Source organism: Camelus ferus, chromosome 4, assembly GCF_009834535.1.
Source record: "Camelus ferus isolate YT-003-E chromosome 4, BCGSAC_Cfer_1.0, whole genome shotgun sequence".
NCBI lineage: Eukaryota > Metazoa > Chordata > Mammalia > Artiodactyla > Camelidae > Camelus > Camelus ferus.
Window position 1 is genome coordinate 56,305,083 of NC_045699.1, and position 20,725 is coordinate 56,325,807.

At 38.3% G+C, this 20,725-nt stretch overlaps 1 protein-coding gene across 2 annotated transcripts; it reads right to left on the reverse strand.

Moving 5' to 3' along the window:
- Nucleotides 1-414: 414 nt before the first annotated feature.
- INIP (INTS3 and NABP interacting protein) lies at nt 415-18,665 on the reverse strand. Of its 2 annotated transcripts, none has more exons than XM_014550829.2 (5): nt 18,510-18,665; nt 17,377-17,459; nt 7,157-7,259; nt 4,266-4,356; nt 415-3,105 (listed from the first exon to the last, which is right to left on the reverse strand). In XM_014550829.2, exons 2-5 carry the CDS (start codon nt 17,399-17,401, stop codon nt 3,010-3,012), a joined length of 315 nt encoding a protein of 104 aa, XP_014406315.1. In that variant the 5' UTR covers nt 17,402-17,459; nt 18,510-18,665; the 3' UTR covers nt 415-3,009. The 2 variants fall into 2 exon arrangements, with proteins under 2 accessions (XP_014406315.1, XP_006175028.1); XM_006174966.3 differs by having other exon boundaries at nt 18,431-18,658.
- Between the last annotated feature and the right edge of the window lie 2,060 nt (nt 18,666-20,725).

Here is a 20,725-nt window from a genome sequence, read left to right on the forward strand (position 1 = left end):
GCTCTAGACTCTTAGATTCTTGAGGACAGTGAAGTTCTCCTCCTCCATCCGGGTTCATGCTTTGTTTGCTCATTAAAAAAAGCTGTGGGTGTCTACTGTGTACTGGTCACTGTGCACACAGAGGTGAAGAAGAAAAGCACTCAGTGAATACTGGTTGAGCTTAATGCTGTTGAAATGGGACTCGTGCTGGCTGATGGGAACCCGACAGCATTCATGGGGCTGAACTGCGCTAACAAACTGACATCTTCCCCATCCATCTTCTCTTCTAAGTGTAACCATATTTGCCAAAACCCTGGCCTCAGTGGGTCTTTAATGCACACAAAGGCTGAGCTTCTGTTGTCAAAGGGAAGCAAAGAACTCAAGACACTGAGACAGCTTATAGATTGTTCAGGGAAAAAAAATCTGCCTTTGAAGTTATTGAGTCATTTCAGTTTTTATTCGAGTCATACAAAGCACTATCATCTGTATTGAAAGCAGTGGCTTTCAAAACTTTTTTTGCCATGATTCATAGTAGAAACAAAAAATACCCTTTACATCATGATCCAAGTCATATTCATTCATTCACTCGTTCCTTCAGTAAGAAGTACTGACTATCTACTATATGCCAAATACTATTCTAAGCAGAATACAGTAGTACACAGGAAGGAAGGTGGGGAAGAAGAGAAAGAAAAACCTTCGCCTTCGGAGTTCTTACCTGCTGTTGGAACATGCGATAAACAAAATAAGTAAAACACACAAACAAACAGTAAAAGAAGACTCATGAAACAAAACATCCTGTTACTACATGCCATATACTCTAATGTTCTATTTTATTAAAAAAAAAAAAAAAAAAAAAAAAAAGCAGGTCACACCCCATTCAGTTGGCCTCTCAATCTGGTAACGTATTGAGGCCTGCACTTTGAAAAATACTGGTGTAGACAACTGACGCAGAGTGTGTACCATTCCCGTTTTACAGATGAGACAGGGGGACATGTAAAGAGTGTAAGTGGGTTAGCCAAACACACCCCCAGTCCGAGGGAACTTCACCTCAGGGCTCTGAGTCCACTGCTGCTTTCCACTAGCCTCTGCCGTCCTCACAACGCCTTAGTCCCTACTTCCTGGCTCTTCTCCACCGTGACCTCTTTAAGAGCAGGTCTCACTCACCACCCCCACCCCACCCCACCCCACCCCCCGCCCTGCCGCAAAGCACAGTGCTTTACAGAGGACATATTAATAAATACATATGAATTGAATTGAATTTGTAAGTGATTCAAAGGAGAGGGGTGGAGGAAGTGCTTACTAGCCGGGACTGTAGGACTGAGGCAACATCAATTTAAAAGACAAAGAGAGCAGAAAAAGATACCATTGGAAAAAAGATCTCTTTCCCGAGGTTATAAAAGTCATACGTTTGGTAGAGGCTTCAATAGTATAAAAATGATACAATCCAAAAATTGTATCTCCCTAGCATCAGTAGACAGATTTAGAATGATGCCAGTAGCTCAAGGATCTCACAGAACAGTAAGTTGATCAAATTAATTACAGACAACAGGGACCACTACAAGGGGGGCCAAGGAGAGCTGGATGGACCTGAGACAGGGCGGAGGCAAAGGCTCCCCTGGTGCTCCTAGCAGGAGGAGAAAGGGCACCTTGGCTGTAATGGTGACCCTGACAACGGGGGACAGCTGCCAGCTCACCCAAATGAAGAAAGCCAGTTCAAATTCTCAACAGAAAGAACCTAAATGGAGCAGCCATATCTGGAATTGTCCACTCCTGCTTCATGTAGTTTAGGGGCTTTGTGGTTGGTACAAATATCTAGGTTAGGAGGGAGAAGAAACTCTTGAAAGGAAGATGAACTTTTTCTAATCATTGACCCAAACTGGAATTTCAAGTTTAAATTTCATCCTACCACCAGAGATGGGGACTCAAGGCCAGGATGAGGTCAGTTATAAAAAACATACTACATCTCTGATATAGTATAGAACATAATTTCAATCCTATTAAAAGTAAAAAAAAAAAAGTCAGTGTTAGCTAACTGACCTCTAAGTTTCAGGGACCTACAAATCTATGAATTTATATATCATGAAAACTGAATTCTCTAACCCATGGTTTTCAGACTTTATTTTGAATTAGAGACACTAATTCCACAGGATTAGGGTTAATTGTGGGGACTGCATATTTAAACAAGCACCCTGGATTCTGTTAAAGCTGTATCGTGTTGAGAAACCTGCTTAACCTAACTCCTTCCTTCAAGTAACTAAAAGGGGGCTCAACTTGCATGTTTTTAGAGTAAAAATGGGCATTAGAACTGCAGTATGACACCATTTATGTCATAAAACTAAGCGCGTGTACAAATTTTAAAACTATATTTCTTACTGCTTTTAATAGCATTCAGTCACATAATTTATAGTGGCATAGGTTTATAAAAGATGTTTAAGGCTAGTTGGTAATTTAGTCTTATCTTGGGTTTTCTTTTAAAATTGAGAATAGGGGAACTAGTTTCGAGTTAAAGGATATTTCGGGATGATACACTGACTATAAATTCAAAAGGTACAAAAAAAGGTACACTGATTATCAATTCTATAAACAGCAAATGTGAATGTAACTTATTTAAGCCTATTGATTCACATTTTTAAAAAAAGCACCCTCATTTCTTTATAGTTGAGTACTTCAAATGGTTCTTGAAAGTCTACTGTAGACATGATATACTCAGGCCAACTAGTTGGGGGCTGGGGGTGAGTTTATGTGACCACGTCCAATTCAGAGTCTGATTCAGAGTTAAAAATCAAACTGCATTACACAAAAGTTACAGTCATGGGTAGCGTGATCAGTTCCTCAGATAATACAGCTTCCAAAGCTCTCATTGTCCCTGTTACCCTCCTTTTTCGCTTTCACTTACACATGTCTTTCTTCTCAAGAAACAAAACATATAAAAGTCCACTAAGATTCTGAAAGTCACAGTCTGCATAGCACTGAACGGTGGGAGCTTTGGCGTCTGAAATTACAGAGTCACTTTTGTTACAAATATTTTCTTCATTCTGGGTCAAGGCGAGGTAAAACAGGAAGAATAAGATTCCCAAACGCAGAGTCTTGAGTTATGAAGTATCCAGATGAATGTGCGTGTGCATGCTGGGAAAGAGTTAAAAAAAAAAGAAGGAAAAAAAAGGCAATTAAGCTTTCAGAGTCACAATTCTCCAATCAAAGCATTAACATTACTTATCCTTTCTGAGTGCTTGAGGCCAAATTTTGTTTTAAAAATCAGTTCTTATGCTGTTAATTTTGTTGAAATACACAGGAGATGGACAATAATAAAGAATCCATATTAGCAAGTTGTATCAGGTACTAATTTATCATCCCCACTCTCTCCTCTGTGACTCTCTTCAGTCAATAACTGAGTCAAAGACATGAATTACTTTGTTCCCTGGAGTGGGGAGGAAAGCTAGCAACAAAGGTCCCAAAGTACTCTGCTCTTGATCAACAAAGCAGGAGCTTGAGAAAGAGGGCGGGAGTTGGAAGAAGGGGAAAGGCAGCTGATTACTGGTGATTAAGACACCAACATTTTGTAGAGAATGTTGGAATATAAATAACAGAAAACCACCAGTGACTTCCCTTTGTCACTAAACAAAGGAGGACTATTTATAGGTTGTCTAAAGTGAGATGATCTTTAATGTGCCTTCCAACTCTGAGATTCTGAGGTTTAAAAGCATAGGTAATGATGTCTTGTCCGAGGTCTCTGGGAATCTTAGTTAAATATCCAAGATCAATGTAATACTAAAAGTGTTTATCACTATAAGAACAATTTTTTTAAACTGATGGATTATCACATTCTTATGGTAAGAGTTGTCTTTAAACACTTCCTGCACAACAGTCATGCTGACCATTAAAAAAAGAATCCAAACAACAATAAAGAACTGGTAAGACTATCAAAAGACATAATGGCATGATAAATTTTAAAAAATACAGAAGTACCATTAAACTAGCCAGTTCAGCATTCAAGATCATTCTGTCCATCCAAATATCCTAAACTGTTCTGTACACAAGCAATCCCTTGCCAAGTACAGCACAGAATCAATCATGACTGCGTCAGCACCATAAAAGATACTTTCATTACTGCTGTATTGGTCCTTCAAATCCTTTGGGCATGACCGAATGTCAGCAAACCACTGCAATTATGTGTGGAACATTTTTATTGATACTGCTCCCACTGAAATACAAAGTAAGAACTATGCTGGTTTCCAAGCCCCAGGAAACCTCCCATGAGACAAGAATGTCAGTTACACTTTGCTCACCTGCAAAGCTGCCTTCTGTTGGGCTGCAATATGCTGCTGCTCAGCGTGGTCCCGGAAGTCCTTGTTAAGAGAGGGTCTTGAGAGTGCGATGCTAAAATGGGAATCTCGGTTACTTGACTGTTTAGAGACTCCCTTCTTCTGAATCACATTTTTCATCATATATTCTTTATAGAGATTAAAAAAAAAAAGGCCTTCCAGAATAAGTCTTTTTTCCTTTTCCCACTGTCAATATTAATTTATATGAAGATAGCCTATGTTATTTACTAAGGCTTCAAATTATCTCCTTTTTATTGATGATTTATGGTCCCCTACTTTCAAACAGATTTGAGGTACTCTGGTCTATTATCAAGTTACATTTATGACAAAAACTAAAGAGATGAATGTTTTAAGCAGAAGGAAGAGTATGTGAGAAGGCCTGGGGCAGAAGAGCTTGATGTGTTTGAAGAAATTAAGAGTTCAGGAGGACTGGAGGTCAGGGTTGGGGAGGAGAGAAGTGGGCTGGCAAAAAACGAGGCGAGGGAGGAAGGCAGGTACTAGGACATGTAGAGCCTTGTGAAGTATGAAATACATTAAGAAACGCAGACCTTATCCTAACAGTAGAGGGAGACTTCCAAAGAGTGTCACAAGCAGAAGAGGGACACGATCAGGAATATCACACCACGGTTCTGAAAGACCGCCACTATGGCAGCCAGTGCTGTCACCTCCCTAACAACTGTCCCTCTCCCTTCTTCCTTGCTAGTGGAACCCAAACTTAGTTATCGATGGCCCCAGGCTTCAGGGTAAGCCAGGCTCTCCCCCAGGGGTGAACGTTGATTAGCAGAAGACAATACCATTCTCCTTGCTGGTTTCCTATTTAGGCAAGAGAAGGGTTCACAATTCTGGGCAACTAGACTTCACAGGTCTGCTAGGAGGTTTTGAGACCATTTTCCTCAAAAGGACATAGGACAGGAACCTTTTTGGCTTTTACTTCTGCAAGTGGCTCAGTGTAGAGGCGATGCCTAGGCTACTGCAGTCCTATTTTATCCAGTAGGGAGGTGCTGAGCCCTGGAGAGAGGCAGAAAGGAAAGACAAAAGGAAGCGGGGTCACTGCTGACACTGTTGTTTCACTGCAGTAAGCCCCTCTGCAAGCGCCTTATCTTCACGCTCTGGTTAACATGTATCCTAACGTTTAGGCCAACTGTCTGGTTTTCTGTTAGTTGCAGATGAAGACGTCCTAACTGACGCAACTGATAAATGTATTTGAAACAATTTGAGACTACAGGAAAATTCAGTGAGGAAGTAGTAATTGAGGCAAAAAAATGAGTGGCCAGGACCAGGGCAGCATCATAGCAACGACAAAAAATGGACAAGTTTGAGACACATTCAAAATATAAACATAAGAGAATGATAAATGCTTAGAGATGCAAGTGAAAGGGAATAATAAACAATTAAAGTTCACATTTCTGACTGATTACTAGTAGATCTGTACCACTCATGGGGACAAGCAACCCAAGAATATTAAGTAGTTAGAGAAGGAAGGTAAGTTTAGTGTGGGATACACTAAGTTTACAGTGCCTTTAGGGCATCCAAATGGAGATGTCTAGGAGGCAGTTTAGTGCCTGAGAGAGGACTAGGCTAGAGATGCAAACGTATAAAAGTTATCAGCACATAAATAACAGGTTGTGAAAGTGGATGCAACTGTTCAGGGAAAAGATGCAGACTCAGAAACTGGGTGTAGAACAGAACTCTGAGGAACATCAACATTTAAGAGACAGGCAGTGGAGAAATGTCGGAAAAAGAAACTGACGTTGAGTGAATGGAAGCCAAAGAAAGAAAGCCTTTTAAGGAGGGACTGTATACAATGGAGTATTACTCAGCCATCAAAAAAGAAATCTTGCCATTTGCAACAATAAACACCATATGATCTCACTTATAGGTGGAATCTAAAAACCAAAACAAACAAAACAAAATGAAAACAGACTCATAGACAGAACAAATGGGTGGATGCCAGAGGGGAAGCAGGCAAGGATGGGAGAAATAGGTAAAGGGGATTAAGAGGCACAAACTTTCAGCTAGAAAATAAATAAGCCACAGGAATGTAATATACAGCATAGGAATATGATCAGTAATACTGTAATAACTTTGCATGGGGACAGATGGTTTCTAGACATTGTGGAGATAATTTCATAATGTATGCACATGTCAAATCACTATGTAGTACACTTGAAACTAACATAATATTGTGCAGCAACTATATTTCTATATATATATATATTTTTTTTTTTAAAAAAGGAGGGGACAATCAGTAATGTCAAGTAATGCTAAGAAAAGGGCGTTGGTCCACCAGATTTAGCCATAAGGAGGCTGCAAGTAACCAAGGCTTGAACCTATTCTTTGTGGTGGGGAGGCCTGGAAACCAGAGTATAGTGGGTCAAGGAGTAAATGAGTAAGAAAGCAGAGATGAGTATATATGGACAACTCCATTAAGAGGTCTGGCTGAAAAAGAGGGGAAAGTCAGGATGGTGGCTGAACAGGATAATGGATGTCAGGGAAGAGACTTAAGATGGCAGAAACTGAACACAAAGATCTTTAAGCTACCCAAATTTTACCTGTTTTGTAGAATGCTTAAAAAGTAGGACATTAACAATAATTTCAGTAACAAAAACCATAGATAATTCTTTTCTTTTTTTGGAAAGTAGGCTGTAGGGAAAATTAAATATTCTGATTAGAATTTAAATATTTAAAATCTAATCAATTAAATAATCTAATTTTTTCAAATCCAACTAGGAAATAAAACATAACATGTAAATTCCAATGTTAAAAAAAACAAACCATTGCCAACCAATTTCAGTTATTTTGTCCAAGATATTTTTTATATCACTGAATATAAAAACCACATTATTCTTTAATACCTAGCTCCAGGATGATTTGTTGAAGATTGGTTCTGCATTAGTAATTTTCTTTTCTCTTTGTCCAGCTCTGCCAAGATTGCAACTCTATTTTTGTTCTGAAAACCTAAAAAAAGAGGGGGGGGGGGATGAGATAGAGAAATAAAACATTTTAGAGCTATTTTATAAACCTAAGCTACCTAGAAACCCAGAAAGCAAAATTCTGTTCTCTAACATGATAATGAAGTCACTAGCAAGTAGTTTCCCTAGATTGTTACTGTTTCTCTACTGCCTAGTTTCCAGCAACTTTAACAGCATGATACACAGATAAATGCAAAGTATAATACTGACTGAGGACTTCTAAGGCTTAGTTCTAAAGAATTTTAATCACCAAAGTATGGGTAACAGCATTTGGCTTTTAACAAAATCTCTGTAGCCTCAAATGCTGCAGGGGCCAATCTCTATCCTGCCCAGGCAATCTCGGAGAGTTTCTTAGTTCTCCGTTTTAGGCCTCTTTGTGAATGCCTCTCTCATGGGGGAAGAAGGTGGTGGGAGTGAGGGGTAGGGAGCATTAAATATACTCAGATCAAAACAATATTCCTTTTTTTTTTTAAACTGCTTTCATTCAGAAATGACACACCGTCTTTAAGGAACAAGTCAAAGAATTGCAACTGACTAGAAAATAATTCTGAGAGAGAAATGGAGCATAACTGACAGGTAACAAACACATACGTCCCTTACCAAATACTGAATTCTAGGTTTGATTTTGAGCTCCAATCTTAAAAAAAGATCTCAAGCAGAGGTTCAAAGTCCTGACCCAGGAGCAGCATCCAACTATATATTTAAAATGTGAATTAAATGCCAACATGTAAACACTGAGAGCATGTATACAAAATTCTCAGATTACTTGCTTCTCCTGAAACATCTCAAGATCTGGCAACAGGGGTCTGGATGTCCCCATGGCAACAATTAAGAACAAAGAAACAGTTGTTCCCTTTAGCTGGGCACTCTCTAGCCTGTTAAAACCTTATCAGATTTGTTTATACCTGCAGGCATTTTAGTTTCTGATCCCTAATTTAGAAGAAAACAAATGCAAAAGTTAAAGGATTAGGAAAGAACTATGGGGGCAAAAAAAAAAAAAAAAAAAAAAAAGGCCAGGAACTAGTCACTGGGCCAGCATCACTGTGCTGAAGATAATGAAGGTAGCAGGAAGGAGGGAGCATTCTTCAAGCAGAGCAGACCTAAGCAGTCTTAAGGGTACTCATGTGAGGGATTCTAAACATTTTATATTGATTATAAGGGAGAATTGGGTGGTAGGATGCATATTTCCTCCTCTCCTGGGGAGAGGGGCAGAGATTGGTCAGGAGCAGTGCAGGATGTACAAGAAACAAGGAGTATTCACACTCAGACTGGGCTCAACTAGAAGCAGTGGGTCTTAGAGCATTTTCATCTAAGCCTGCTCGGAAATCTGGCCTCAGTATACTGACTGTGGCCAGGATTCTGGGCAAAACGTGTCTCCCCACACCCATTTTAGGAATTTGTCATCTCCATTTTCCTTCTCTGCACACTCATGCTTATGCCATCAAGCTGTCATCAAATTCTAGTAATAGGAGATTCCTTCTTTCTGGATCAGATAATTCACAAGAATACATTCTGGTACTTGTGAGAAGATTGTTTTGCAAGCCTTCCAGGTGATTCTTCAACTATTCTAATCCTAAAACCTCCTTCTGGGGAAGAAGCTCTGCCTTTACAAGCCATGTAGCATTACCTGCTCCACACAACCTTATAGACAGGAGTGTCGCAGGAGAAGTCTACTACCTAAGAAAGGATTTCATACAGAATTTCCAAGAATGTACAATATTTAAGCCTGTGAATGCTAATGCTATGGTAAAGGGTGCCATATGTAAAAATAATCGAAACTTTGACAAAATACTATTAAGAAACACCACTAGCAATGTAATAGAAAATGTCAGGTCCAATGATTTAGAGAATCAGAAACAACAACTATCTGGCAGGGGTAGGGAAATGAGGGCAGAGAGAAAGTATTCCCCACCCAACCCCCCAGCATTTGATATGCAACTGTATATTTCAGTATTAATATTATATACATTTTCAATGTATGTAAGCTTGCACAAATTATTTTTAAATGTCTATGATCTGATTGGTAATATTAAAAATTATAATCTCATGAAAATATTGTTTCCAAAGCACAAGGGAGTGAGGTGGCACTGGAAAGAGGAAATAAGAGATACAAAAAGTTCACATTACAAGTAAAATGGAATATATGTATGTGTGTGTGTGTGTGTGTGTGTGTGTGTGTGTATAAAAATATAAAAAACAGGGACATTCTGCTGTATGCCAGAAATTGACACACTGTAACTGACTATAATTTTTAAAAAGTAAAATCAGCATTTAAAAAAAACTTACTATTTAAACACTAAATTCAAAGGGTAATTTTTTTAACGTTTTTTATTGATTTATAATCATTTTACAATGTTGTGTCAAATTCCAGTGTTCAGCACAATTTTCGGTCGTTCATGGACATATACACACTCATTGTCACATTTTTTTCTCTGTGAGTTATCATAACATTTTGTGTATATTTCCCTGTCAAAGGGTAATTTTTAAAGTAATAAAAACGTATAAACATTAAAGAATATGATGTAACTGTAATTCAGCAAATGATTTGCAACTAAAACACCAAGCTGGTGTGTGTTAGGGTGGTTGGACTAAGCACTATATAATTTTTTTTAAAAGGAAGAAAACTTTGAGTTTGATAAAAATGTTTCAAGATACAGAAATCTATTCAATCGTTCTGGCTCTGTTTAACATTTCAGAGCTGTGTTGAAGTTTAAATGAAAATTATCCTCTCCTTCCCCTCATTTTACTAAGTTTGCCAAATAGTCAAAAGGGGTGAGTGGAGGCATTTCCAGCAAAGGAAGCTTCACCAAAGGAAGATACACATCAATGCAACAAACAGTGTTAGTGGTCAGTGAAACCTTATAATGAAGAAAATGGTAAGATTTTAAAAGATTCTAAAAGATTCAGTAATATTAAGATAAAACTGGGCTACTGTCATTAACATCTGCCCTTAAAAGAACACATTTCACTGTTCTGTCACTACAGTGACAAGCAACTGTACCTTTGTGATTATCAACTCCATGTGGAACCAATTTTGGTCTCAGATACTATCCTCCACTAAAAAGATCAGAGTTCTAGGGAGAGTATTAGTTCCATGTCTTAGTGCAGGAAAAAAAAAAAATCAAGGTGGGCTTGGAATATCTTGTCAGAAAGCAAGATTGTTTTTCAAGGTCCAAGATAGTGCTAAAAAAAACAAAGATAGCAGCTTGAGGTTAGCCAAGCTGTCACAACTGGAACATTAAAAAGAGAATAATTATAACAAAATGGAACAAACTCAATCTGTGATAAGCCATGAATTCATAATAAGATACAAAAAAGAAACTTAAGGTACATAAAAATATTGTAAAGAAGGGTGAAAGTATAGTTTTTATGTTAATAATCAGGTTAGTGTTAACATTTAGGTGTTCTGTTTGTCCTAGTAAGTATATGTCTGTTTATAAAATATAGCTGTGTAGTTTTTTATTTAGTTATAGGAGAAAGGGAACTGTGAATAAGCCAAATAATACCAGAAAAAGCACGCTACGTACCAAGAACAGGAGGGTGAGATCAGTGCCAGTCCTGACACATGTACGACATCTGAAAGGGGACCCAGTGGTCGGTGAGCACCCATGGCCACACACAATGGCCAAGTAGAGACTGAGTTCTGAGTGGGTGAATCAGCGAAATACCCTAAAGAGCTAACGGTATAGACCTGATCCCTCATCTCTTGGGAGATGAAATGTCCATAATTCCGGGCAGGAATGCTACCAGAAAACAACAGTTCATAAATGACAACAGAACAGTGGGTTATAACACACTAATCACATTAAAAAAAAAAAAAGTATTTCATTCAGGGAATAACTGTGGGTTGCAAGAAACTAAAAATCTATAAGAAAGGTACAAGTTAAAAAAAAAAATCCCATTAACTTAGCAGGTAAAGTTTTACAGAAGTAACCCAGTGCACACCAACATAGCTTTTAAATCTTCTTTAAAGGCATAACCAAATCTTATGCTTTACCTAGGAATCAAATCCATCAACAAATCTAAACCCTGACTAATCTGAAATTTTGTTTTGATTTGGTAGTGGTAAGACTATCATAACCCTAAGAAGGTATAGAAAAATTACTATAATCCTGGAAAGGTACAGAAATAAGAATCTGGAAAGATTATTATAATTCCAGGAAGAGTTAAAAAAAAAAAAGTACTACCGACAGAGTAAGAGTTAATTAAACCCATAGGTTAATGTTTTAAAATACGCTTACGTGTAGTAAGTTTCGCAATCACTATATAAAGTGAAGTATTATAGAAGTCATATTAATTGTAATTTAAACCGTTATTAAAGAGAATAACTAAATAAGCTTGTAATCAATTCTAAATGTTAAAAAAATTTATTTTAGAACTTAGTTTGTAAGTGGGTTTAAAAACCTGAGTATTAATTATGAACAGTGATGAGTATTTTTCTCCATGCACAAAATCCCTTCAGACATTTAAGAACTTGTTAAAATAGTTAAACAAGAAGTCATTAGACAGGGATGGCTCACAGCCTTCCTCCCCTGGTAAAGATGGGATGCCTCTCTCTGCATCTCACTTAATGCCTCATGCTCCCACCCGGAAGCCTGAGTGTCCAGGCAAGGTTATCTCCTGCATAACATTCTGGAGCTTAATGTCTACATACAGGCAGCCGAGAGCCACAGAAACTACTTTACAGGGAAAGGGTACGGTCAGGTCCATTAGATTTTTACTTTCTGATCTTGTCTAATGTGCTCCCTTCTTGAGCTTCCAAAAATAACCTTGTATTAATTTACATGTCAGTTTTGCACAAAATACTATATTATAAATATATATAAGTCAACAGATAGCACTTAGGTAATAACGATAGCTTATTTCAAATTTGAAACTTAAGGCACAAACTAGGTAGTCTATCTGGTTATCTGAAGTTTAATTTTCTAGAGTAAGATTCTCTCACCTTCAGGATTTATACAAACTTACTCTAGGGCATCAATATATAAAACTTCATTGTTTTATTATAATCACTACATGAACTGTGTTTTTCTTTCTAAATACAAACTGTCTCTTGCCATAATTTAACATTTTACTTTTACATTATTTTACATGTATCTTAGTTACATGTATCTTTTACATTCTTAGAAGCATGAGGGTGTTAAAATATATTATCAAATATATTATCTCATATACAATAGGAATTATTTAATATTCCTTTATAACTAACATTTTTCCTAATAAAATTGTCTTAGAATAAAGCAGCACACTCTAAAAGTTCCACGTTTAGAACTGTGTCTCATTCACAATCATATATATTCTCATTTCCACATTCATTTATAGAACCATTTACTCCCACACATTTCTGTGTCACTAAAAATATTCTGGCGTAACTAGCATTACATCAAATTGCATTTAAAACCTAACAGCTGACATTCACTTTATGTGAATAGTTCTATCATACTTAAAACAAGGACTAACTGGAATTCTTTTTATTGAGAAAAATCTAAAACTAAAAAATAAAAAATATCTTTGGGGTTATGCATAATCTACTTTCCAATGACAGTTGTTATATTACTTCTATAATAATGATTTTTAAAAAGACATTTTAAAATTTTCAAATCCTTTCAAGTGGTCATCCTACAAGCTACATACTCTTCACAACTATACAGTAAATCAAACTATCATATACTTAAAAGACAGCTGTTTAGTATTAGAGGAAATACTACTGACAGTATTAATTTAACATGTTAGTTACTGATTCAACATATATTCATTGTGTATCCATGACATCCAGGCACTAATGTAGCTTCTAAGAATATAATGATGAGCTACAACTTGACTTGATTCTAGCTCTCATGGCTCTTAAACAGTCCAGTGAAGATGGAGATTATCAAATAATGACATGAATATACAGTTAAAATCTAAGATGAATATAGTCTGAAATAAAGAAATAAAATTCTATAAGCATTTTTAACAATTATTGTAGGAATCAATGTTGAATCAATCTGATCTAGACTGGAAGTAGGGGGAGCGGTGTCAGAAGTCTCCCAAAGGAAGTAATGCTTGAGCTGAAATTTTAGATTAATTAGGTTAATTAGGGGTAGGGGACAAAATAACTTCCTGCTTTAGACAGATCACTGTAGCTGTAAGGCTGATAACAGAATAGACAAGAGAAAACGAGACTATGACAGTAGAGCAAGCTAGAGATGACAGAAGTTGTTAGAGGCCAGAGAAATGGAGAGATGAACAGACCCTAGAGCCGTTTAGGAAGTTAAGTCAGCAGGACAGTGATAGGATAAATACGCAGTAAAGAATGAGGAAGGTGTCAAGGATGGTTCCTAGGTTTCTGTCTCAGATAGTTAAATGGTATATTATTTCCATTTTTCTACTGCTGCTGTAACGAAGTACCACAAACTCAGTGGCTTAAAAACAACACAAACATATTATCCTACAGTTCTATAGGTCAGTAGTCTCACTGGGCTAAAATCAAGGGTTGCGTTCCTTTCTGGAGGTTCTAGGAGAGGATCTGTTTCCTTGCTTTTTCCATCTTCTAGAAGCTGCCTGAGTTCACTGGCTTGTGGTCCCCTTTGTCCAACTTCGAAGCCAGCAACGTTCCATCTCTCTGACCCTTCTGTGGTCATTTCTCTCACTGACCACAGCCAGGAAAAAGTTCTCTGCTTTTAAGGAATCATGTGATTAAAATGGGCCCACGTGGATAATCTTCCCATCTCAAGGCCCTTAACCTTAATCACATGTGCAAAGTTATCTTTGCCATGTAAGGTAACAGGCAAAGGTTCCAGGGATTATAGTGTGGGCATTTTTTGGAGGTGGGTGACGAGAATATTATTCTGCCTATCACACTCCAAAATGAGATATAAAATATATTCAGTGGTTAGAGCTCAAATTCCTATATCCAGGGGAGACTGCCTGTTGGCTAAGTCTTAGCAGAATAAAAAAATGTAACAACATTATTAACATGAATTAATTAGTACCAGTAACTAGTCGTCTGGATATCTAGTTAATGGCAAACACTTCCTATTCAACTCTTAGCCGCCTTTTGGAATTTACCGAAAATACAGATCAAGGAAAGGAATAAGCCTTAATGTGTGCTCAGGCCATCTCCCTGTGTTCAAGTTCTCTCTCACTCAGACCCCAGGGTCTTATTCCTTTTAAGCTACTGCCACTTTTTCTGTCCTTTGAGGTTTCTTGTTTCTGTACTGTTTATGTGTATAGGAATTATTTATTGTGGAGACTGAATGCCAAGTGCCATAATTATCTTACAATGATAACTGAAAGAACAATGACTTTAAAAAGATCTTGATCTGTGCGTTGTAATTTATTAATGTCTCCGGTGTAGGGGAGAGAATCCATTGTGTTCTCCGAGCCCTCTTTCAGATCCAGCAGTCTATCACGCGATAGTAGTAATGTGAACTCCTACATTTTTATACACATAAACAGTACAGAAATAATTTAATATAGGGAGTAAAATGCAATAGATCCAAATAAGTAAGAATTTTAAAATTTCATGGAGAGTCTAGGAGTGTACAGAACATGATATGGGCTCCCTCTGCTGGTGCCTGATAGCCGCAGCTCCAGGACACCAACAAAACACTGACAAAAACAGCAACAAAAGCCAAAGGGCTAATCTAAATTCACTTCAGTTTAGATTAGAGGATGTTTCATAGTGGATATGACTATGGATCAATCAAAGGCAACACTAAAATTGATGGTGCTTTACTGCAACTATTAAGGAAAAAAAAGAGTAACCAGCAAATTGTAAATCTCAAATATTTGTGCTATTAAAACAGGGGGATAATTTAAAATTTATTTCCATTTGGACTGCATTGTGTGGTTTTTAAGCAGCATATTTTCTTTCCAAAATGGATTTCTCTTAGTTTCATTTTGTCTCAAATTAAATTACTTTTCATTCGAATCCTTGTAACTTGGTGAAAAAAAGAGGTCAAAGACCACGGGGGAATGTCGACCTGTGATTAACCCACAGAGCACATGAATCACACATGCTTATTTGAGAGAACAGAATAGTATTAGCAGGTTCCAGCTAGTAAAGCTATCACCACAGCTAGCTTTTTACAATACTATACCTTCTATAAAACTCCAATACTATACCTTCTATAAAACTCCGGTAACCTTTAGTTTGTCCTAGATGCAGCTAATATACCAAAACAGATTCAGTGAGCTTCCAACTTCCAGTACTAGCAGAATAGTCTGGTTAGACTAATCCTGCCATAAATATGATAATGAATTCTGGACAAAATATTTAAACATTCATTATTTGAAGGCCTTAGACACTGACCCAAATCAGGCAGAAACTGCAGCTGGTGGTATCTGGGAACTGGTGGCCTTTTGCACTCCTCAGTCTACAGCTTGCACAGCCTCCTCTTACTGGCTTGAGGTATCACAGGACAGAGTTCAGGGCTGGCAGAGTAACCAGGAAATTAGGGGAGAGACTTGAGAGGGAAAGGCAGGAAGAAGTAAAGCCCCAAACACGTCTACAGAATCCACCCAAAGTTTTCGCTTTCTGCTGAACTACACATAACGTGGGGGAGACCCCAGGGAGCCAGGCAGGAAAGCAGCAGCCGGAAGCTGAAAAGAATGAGCAGAGATTTCAGCTGCTGCCCAACAGAAGGGAGACAAAAGTTTGGAGTGTAAGTTGAGTCAAGCCATGTGCTAGAACAAAAATCACATTTCAGAGGCATATAACAGAAACCAGATTCTCTACAACGGATTAATCATAACACCAAGTATTCAATAACAGATCACTTAGTAAGAAAAAGGAAAATGTGACCCGTACTCAAAAAAAAAAAAAAAAAAATGCAGTCAACAGAAACCAACTCCAAGATGATCTGGATGATGCAATGAGCAGTGACAAAAGACCTGTATCCAGACTCAACACACTCACACACAAAACAATAAAAATAACCCAATTAATTTAACCCAATTAAAAAAAAAATGAACAAAAGTCTTGAACAAACACTTCACAAAGGAAGATTTGCAATGGCCAATAAGCACGTAAAAAAGTGCTCAGCATTTGTCATTAGGTAAATACAAGTTAATAGTACAATGAGATGTCATTTTACACCCTCTAAAATGGCCAAAATTGAAAAGACCAACAATGCTTTAACATGGGGCAACCAGAATTCTCACACATTGCTGGAGTGAATGTAAAATATGCCACTTGGGAAGAAATTTAGCAGTTTTCCATAAACTTAACTGTACACCCAGCTGCCCCATTGCTAGATATTTACCCACATATTTGCAAAAAGACTTACAAGTAAATATTCAAAGCAGCTTTACTCACAATGTCCAAAACTGATACAACCCCAAAGCCTCCAAAAGGGAGAATGAATAAATAAATTGTAACAAATTCATACAATGGAATACTAGTCTGCAATAAAAAAGAATGAACTACTGATGCATGGTTCAACAGGGATGGCTCTGAGACAGAACAGTGAGGTAAGAAGGTGGACACACACAAGTGATTCCGTTAATATGAAGTTTATGATAAAACAAACCTAAGATTAATTTAAAAATATGAAGAGTCAAATAGGAGTTTAGACTTGATATGGAGAGGAAATAGAAGCTTGCTTCAAGTTTTTAAGCAGGAAACGACTTACAAAGTAGAATTTAATACTTTTCAGAGATAAAATTTTGGTTTTTAAGAACTTTATCTTTAAATAAAAACTCCTTATTTAGGATGTATCTAACTTGATCTGCTTTCGAGAGCTCTTAACACAGGTGAAATGTGTATTAAAGTTTCTAGAGCAAAGGAAGATAAAGGCATGGATATTGCCTGGTGACAATATAACTTCCTTAAAAGTGATTCTGAACTCAAGTAAAAGAGCAAGAGAACACAGATATCAGAAGAAGATCTAAGGTTTACAATGCGAATAATCTTAACACAGACTTAAACACAGGATTAATAGCCATTAAGGATGTTCTGTATCTGAGGTGATGTTGGACTTGCTTCAGATAAGGGGTTTTACTTTGCTATTCTTTTATTCTGGCTACAGTAACTGCCCTATGTTAAATTTTCTATCAAAATACTTTACTATATTGGGGGAAAGTTCCTAATAATAAAAGAAATTCCAGCACACATTTACCTTGTCCTGAAGGGTTTGCTGCCATCTTCCTATTTTCTGTTTCAACTTTGTTCAGTGGCAGTTGATCAGCACTTTACAATCACCTGTAAAAAATGAGTACACACATATCTTCATCTCTTCAGAAACATACATCTGAAAGGCACAACAGACAAATCAAGGGCCTCAAGTTATTTAATTAGAGTATGAAGGTTAACTTTTATTCTTGGAGATGTTGATACCACCATTTAGCATTACTGTCTTTAATTACATCATTAGGTTGTGTTTACCAAATACTACCAAATGTATCAGCTAATTGATAGCATCAATATGATCACAGGGCTAGGAAGAAAAAGCACTCATTTACTGTGCTTCTCGATTCATTTAAAAAACATACCCCAAACTACTGTGTATACTGAAAGCTAAAAAGGAAAGCAAGCCGAATATTTATGGAGTACATACTCTGCATCATACGCTGTGTAACATGATTGACAGTTATTTTATTTATCACCACTTAAGGAGATCGTGCCCAAGGTCTCAAAGCTAGTGCGAATACTTTGAGCTGTTAGTTTCCAAACTTCGTGCTTTTGTATTGGGCCTTGGGGAGATTACAAATGATCAATACCCTACTCCTGCCCTCAAGAAACATATAATCCGGTGGGAAAATAGCATCTCATTCAAGCAACCATACTAACAAAGTATAACAAACGCGCTATTTACAGGGCGTTAACAGTGTTCTTGAAGCAGAGAGGAACTGATTCTCCTGGCGTGGTAAGGGATGCCTTCAGGGGTGCTCAGGAAAGCGCAAGAGCTGGCAAACAGATGTCGATTTTGAAAGAAATAAAGTTAGGTGTCTCCTGCGGCTGAAGGACAGGGCGAACGAAGCCGGGATGGACCGGAGGGACAAGAGGGCCATCTTGTGACGGGGAACATCAAGCAGGGATGTGACAGGGCTGGACCTGCGTCTCAGAAGGGTCTCTGAGGCGTGCGTCGGGGGAAGGCCGGGCAGGGGCTGCGGCCGAGACCAAGGAGAGGAGGGGGAGTGAGAAATGCTGGGAGGCAAGGGGAGGCCACTGACCTGTGGGGACGGCGGCAGCAGGTCAGCTCCAGAGCCACAGACCATCAATCCCCCGGCGCCGCCAGGCGGCCCTACTTACCCGGAGGCTAGATAGCCTGAGGCCGCCTTGCCGTCAGGTTCTTTCTTCACGGGGGTGCGACCACTCAAAGACCGGCAAATCGAGCTCAACGTGCTGTTCTACAACCTTCCCGCCCCCGCTGAGCTTCCGCCTTTTGATGACATACACCAGAGGGAGCGGAAGTTCCGCCTCCCACCGGGACCCAGCGGCCGCTACTCACGGCGATTTGTACTTTAACTGCCACTTCATGCAGACTCCACTTCCCTTCCGAAGATTGGCAGCCGAAAAGGCTCCTGGAACATGCAGGCCGCACCATCGGGGGCGGGGACCGAGTGGGGTGGGGCCCGAGTGGGGCGGGGACCGAGTGGGGTGGGGCCCGAGTGGGGCGGGGCGCAGTGACGTAGCCTCCTGGCTCAGCGAGACAGGGGTTGGGCAGAGACCAGCTGGGTCCCTAGCACCGCGAAAGGCCCTTTCATCCAAGCTGCTGGCAGGAGAAAAGCCACCAACCCGGCCAGTCCTGCGACGCTGTGAATCCACTTCGGTTGGGACTGAGGCAGAGCTGCCGCTGGGACTCGGAGAGCGAGCCTTAACAGCTATCGCAGGTTGGGCGTCTAGATACACAAATCCCAGAGATATTTTTCTTTTATAGTTTACATAATTATGCAGGAAAAAAGCACTAAACTTGTAGACATTTTTACTATCGTGCAATAATCTGTACTTAAGAAACGGGTATGCCATATCTAAGAACACGAAGTCTCTCTTAGAGGGATCACCTGATAGCCTGATTCTAGCACAATAGATATATATGTCTTATTGAACAGTAACCTTGTTGTGTGTCACCTGTTCTGTGGTCACTAACCATCTGAAAGTCATGCATCTTTTCTAGAATTTGAACATATGTTTTTAATAATCGGTGTTTGCTCAATAATATATGTTTATGATACACAATTTTGTTGCACATAGATCCATTACTGAAATAATAACACTAAGAAGCATTTACTAAGTGCCTTGTACATGCTCATTGCTTCCTCTTCATCAGCTCTGGTCCTGTCATTCCCTTATTCATATATGGTTTATATTTACTTATATGTTTATTTGTGATTTACTTATGTATTTCTTTATGATTTGTATATTAGATTCAAAGATGTTCAGTTACTTTATGTCTTCAACTGAATTTCAGTGACTGAAGGTCTGTCAGATGCAAAGGCCCAGGTTCTTAAATCTCACATTATATCTGTTCCGGAGGAAGGAATTCCTCCGAGACCAGCTCAGAAAGCTCAGTCGTCTGCTGACTACATTAATCTCAATATAAAGTGAGCATTTTGGTAGTTGGCCCGGACCCGTTTAAGTTAAAAGAACTTTCTGAGTTCTGGCCTGGCTGAAATGATGACTGGGATGTATATGGCTGACAGAACCTCAGGAGAATTTTTTGGATTCAGGTTGCCTGACTAGACAACACTGAAACTAGGGCATAAGAAAGCTTGAGTCTAAGTCCCAAATGGACATTGTGAACAAGCTTATATAAGGTGAAAAAAAAATAGAGTTCTACCCCTAGAACAGTATTTTGGAATTTTGTAGTAAACTCAGCCTCCCCAGAATTCAGAGAACATTATCAGAAGAAAGACAAATTTAACTTGCTGCTGATTATTTTGCCCTTTATTCAGTGGATGTTAGTCCTTGAACTCCTTTGTCTTCTCTTTGAGAGTTTTTGGGACTTCAGTCTCGTAAGAATTTTAACATACAGGTTAAGAGTAGGTTGATTTACTTGGGTTCAGATCCCAGCTCTGACACTTAATAATTGTGAGCCCTTGTTCAACCTTTTGGTGCTTCAATTCTATCATCTATAAAAAGGAAATAAAAATAAATGAATGACCTCTTCACACCCATTAGATAACTACCATTAAAAAAATTAAAAAACCCAGAAAGTAAAATAACAAGTGTTCCAGAGAAATTGGAACCCTTGTGCACTGTTGGTGGAGATGTAAAATGATACAACCCACTAGTAGAAAACACTATAATGGTTACTCAAAATAATTAGGATGTTTTGGTTTTATACACAGAAGAACTGAAAGTAGGACTTCAAAGATATATATGAACACTAGTGTTCATAGCAACACTATTCACAATAGCTAAGACATGGAAGCAACTCTAGTATCCACAAACAGATGAATGGATAAGCAAAATGAAGCATATGTACACAATGAAATTTTATTCACCCTTTAAAAAGAAAGAAATTC

Excerpts from the sequence above, each read along its gene's own strand:
- INIP (XM_014550829.2), bottom strand. The coding sequence starts at position 17,401 with ATGGCAGCAAACCCTTCAGGACAAG. Across the intron at positions 4,357-7,156 it reads ACAAATCATCCTGGAGCTAG|CATCGCACTCTCAAGACCCT; the intron begins GTATTAAAGAAT and ends TTCCCATTTTAG. Across the intron at positions 3,106-4,265 it reads AACAGAAGGCAGCTTTGCAG|CATGCACACGCACATTCATC; the intron begins GTGAGCAAAGTG and ends ACTCTTTCCCAG.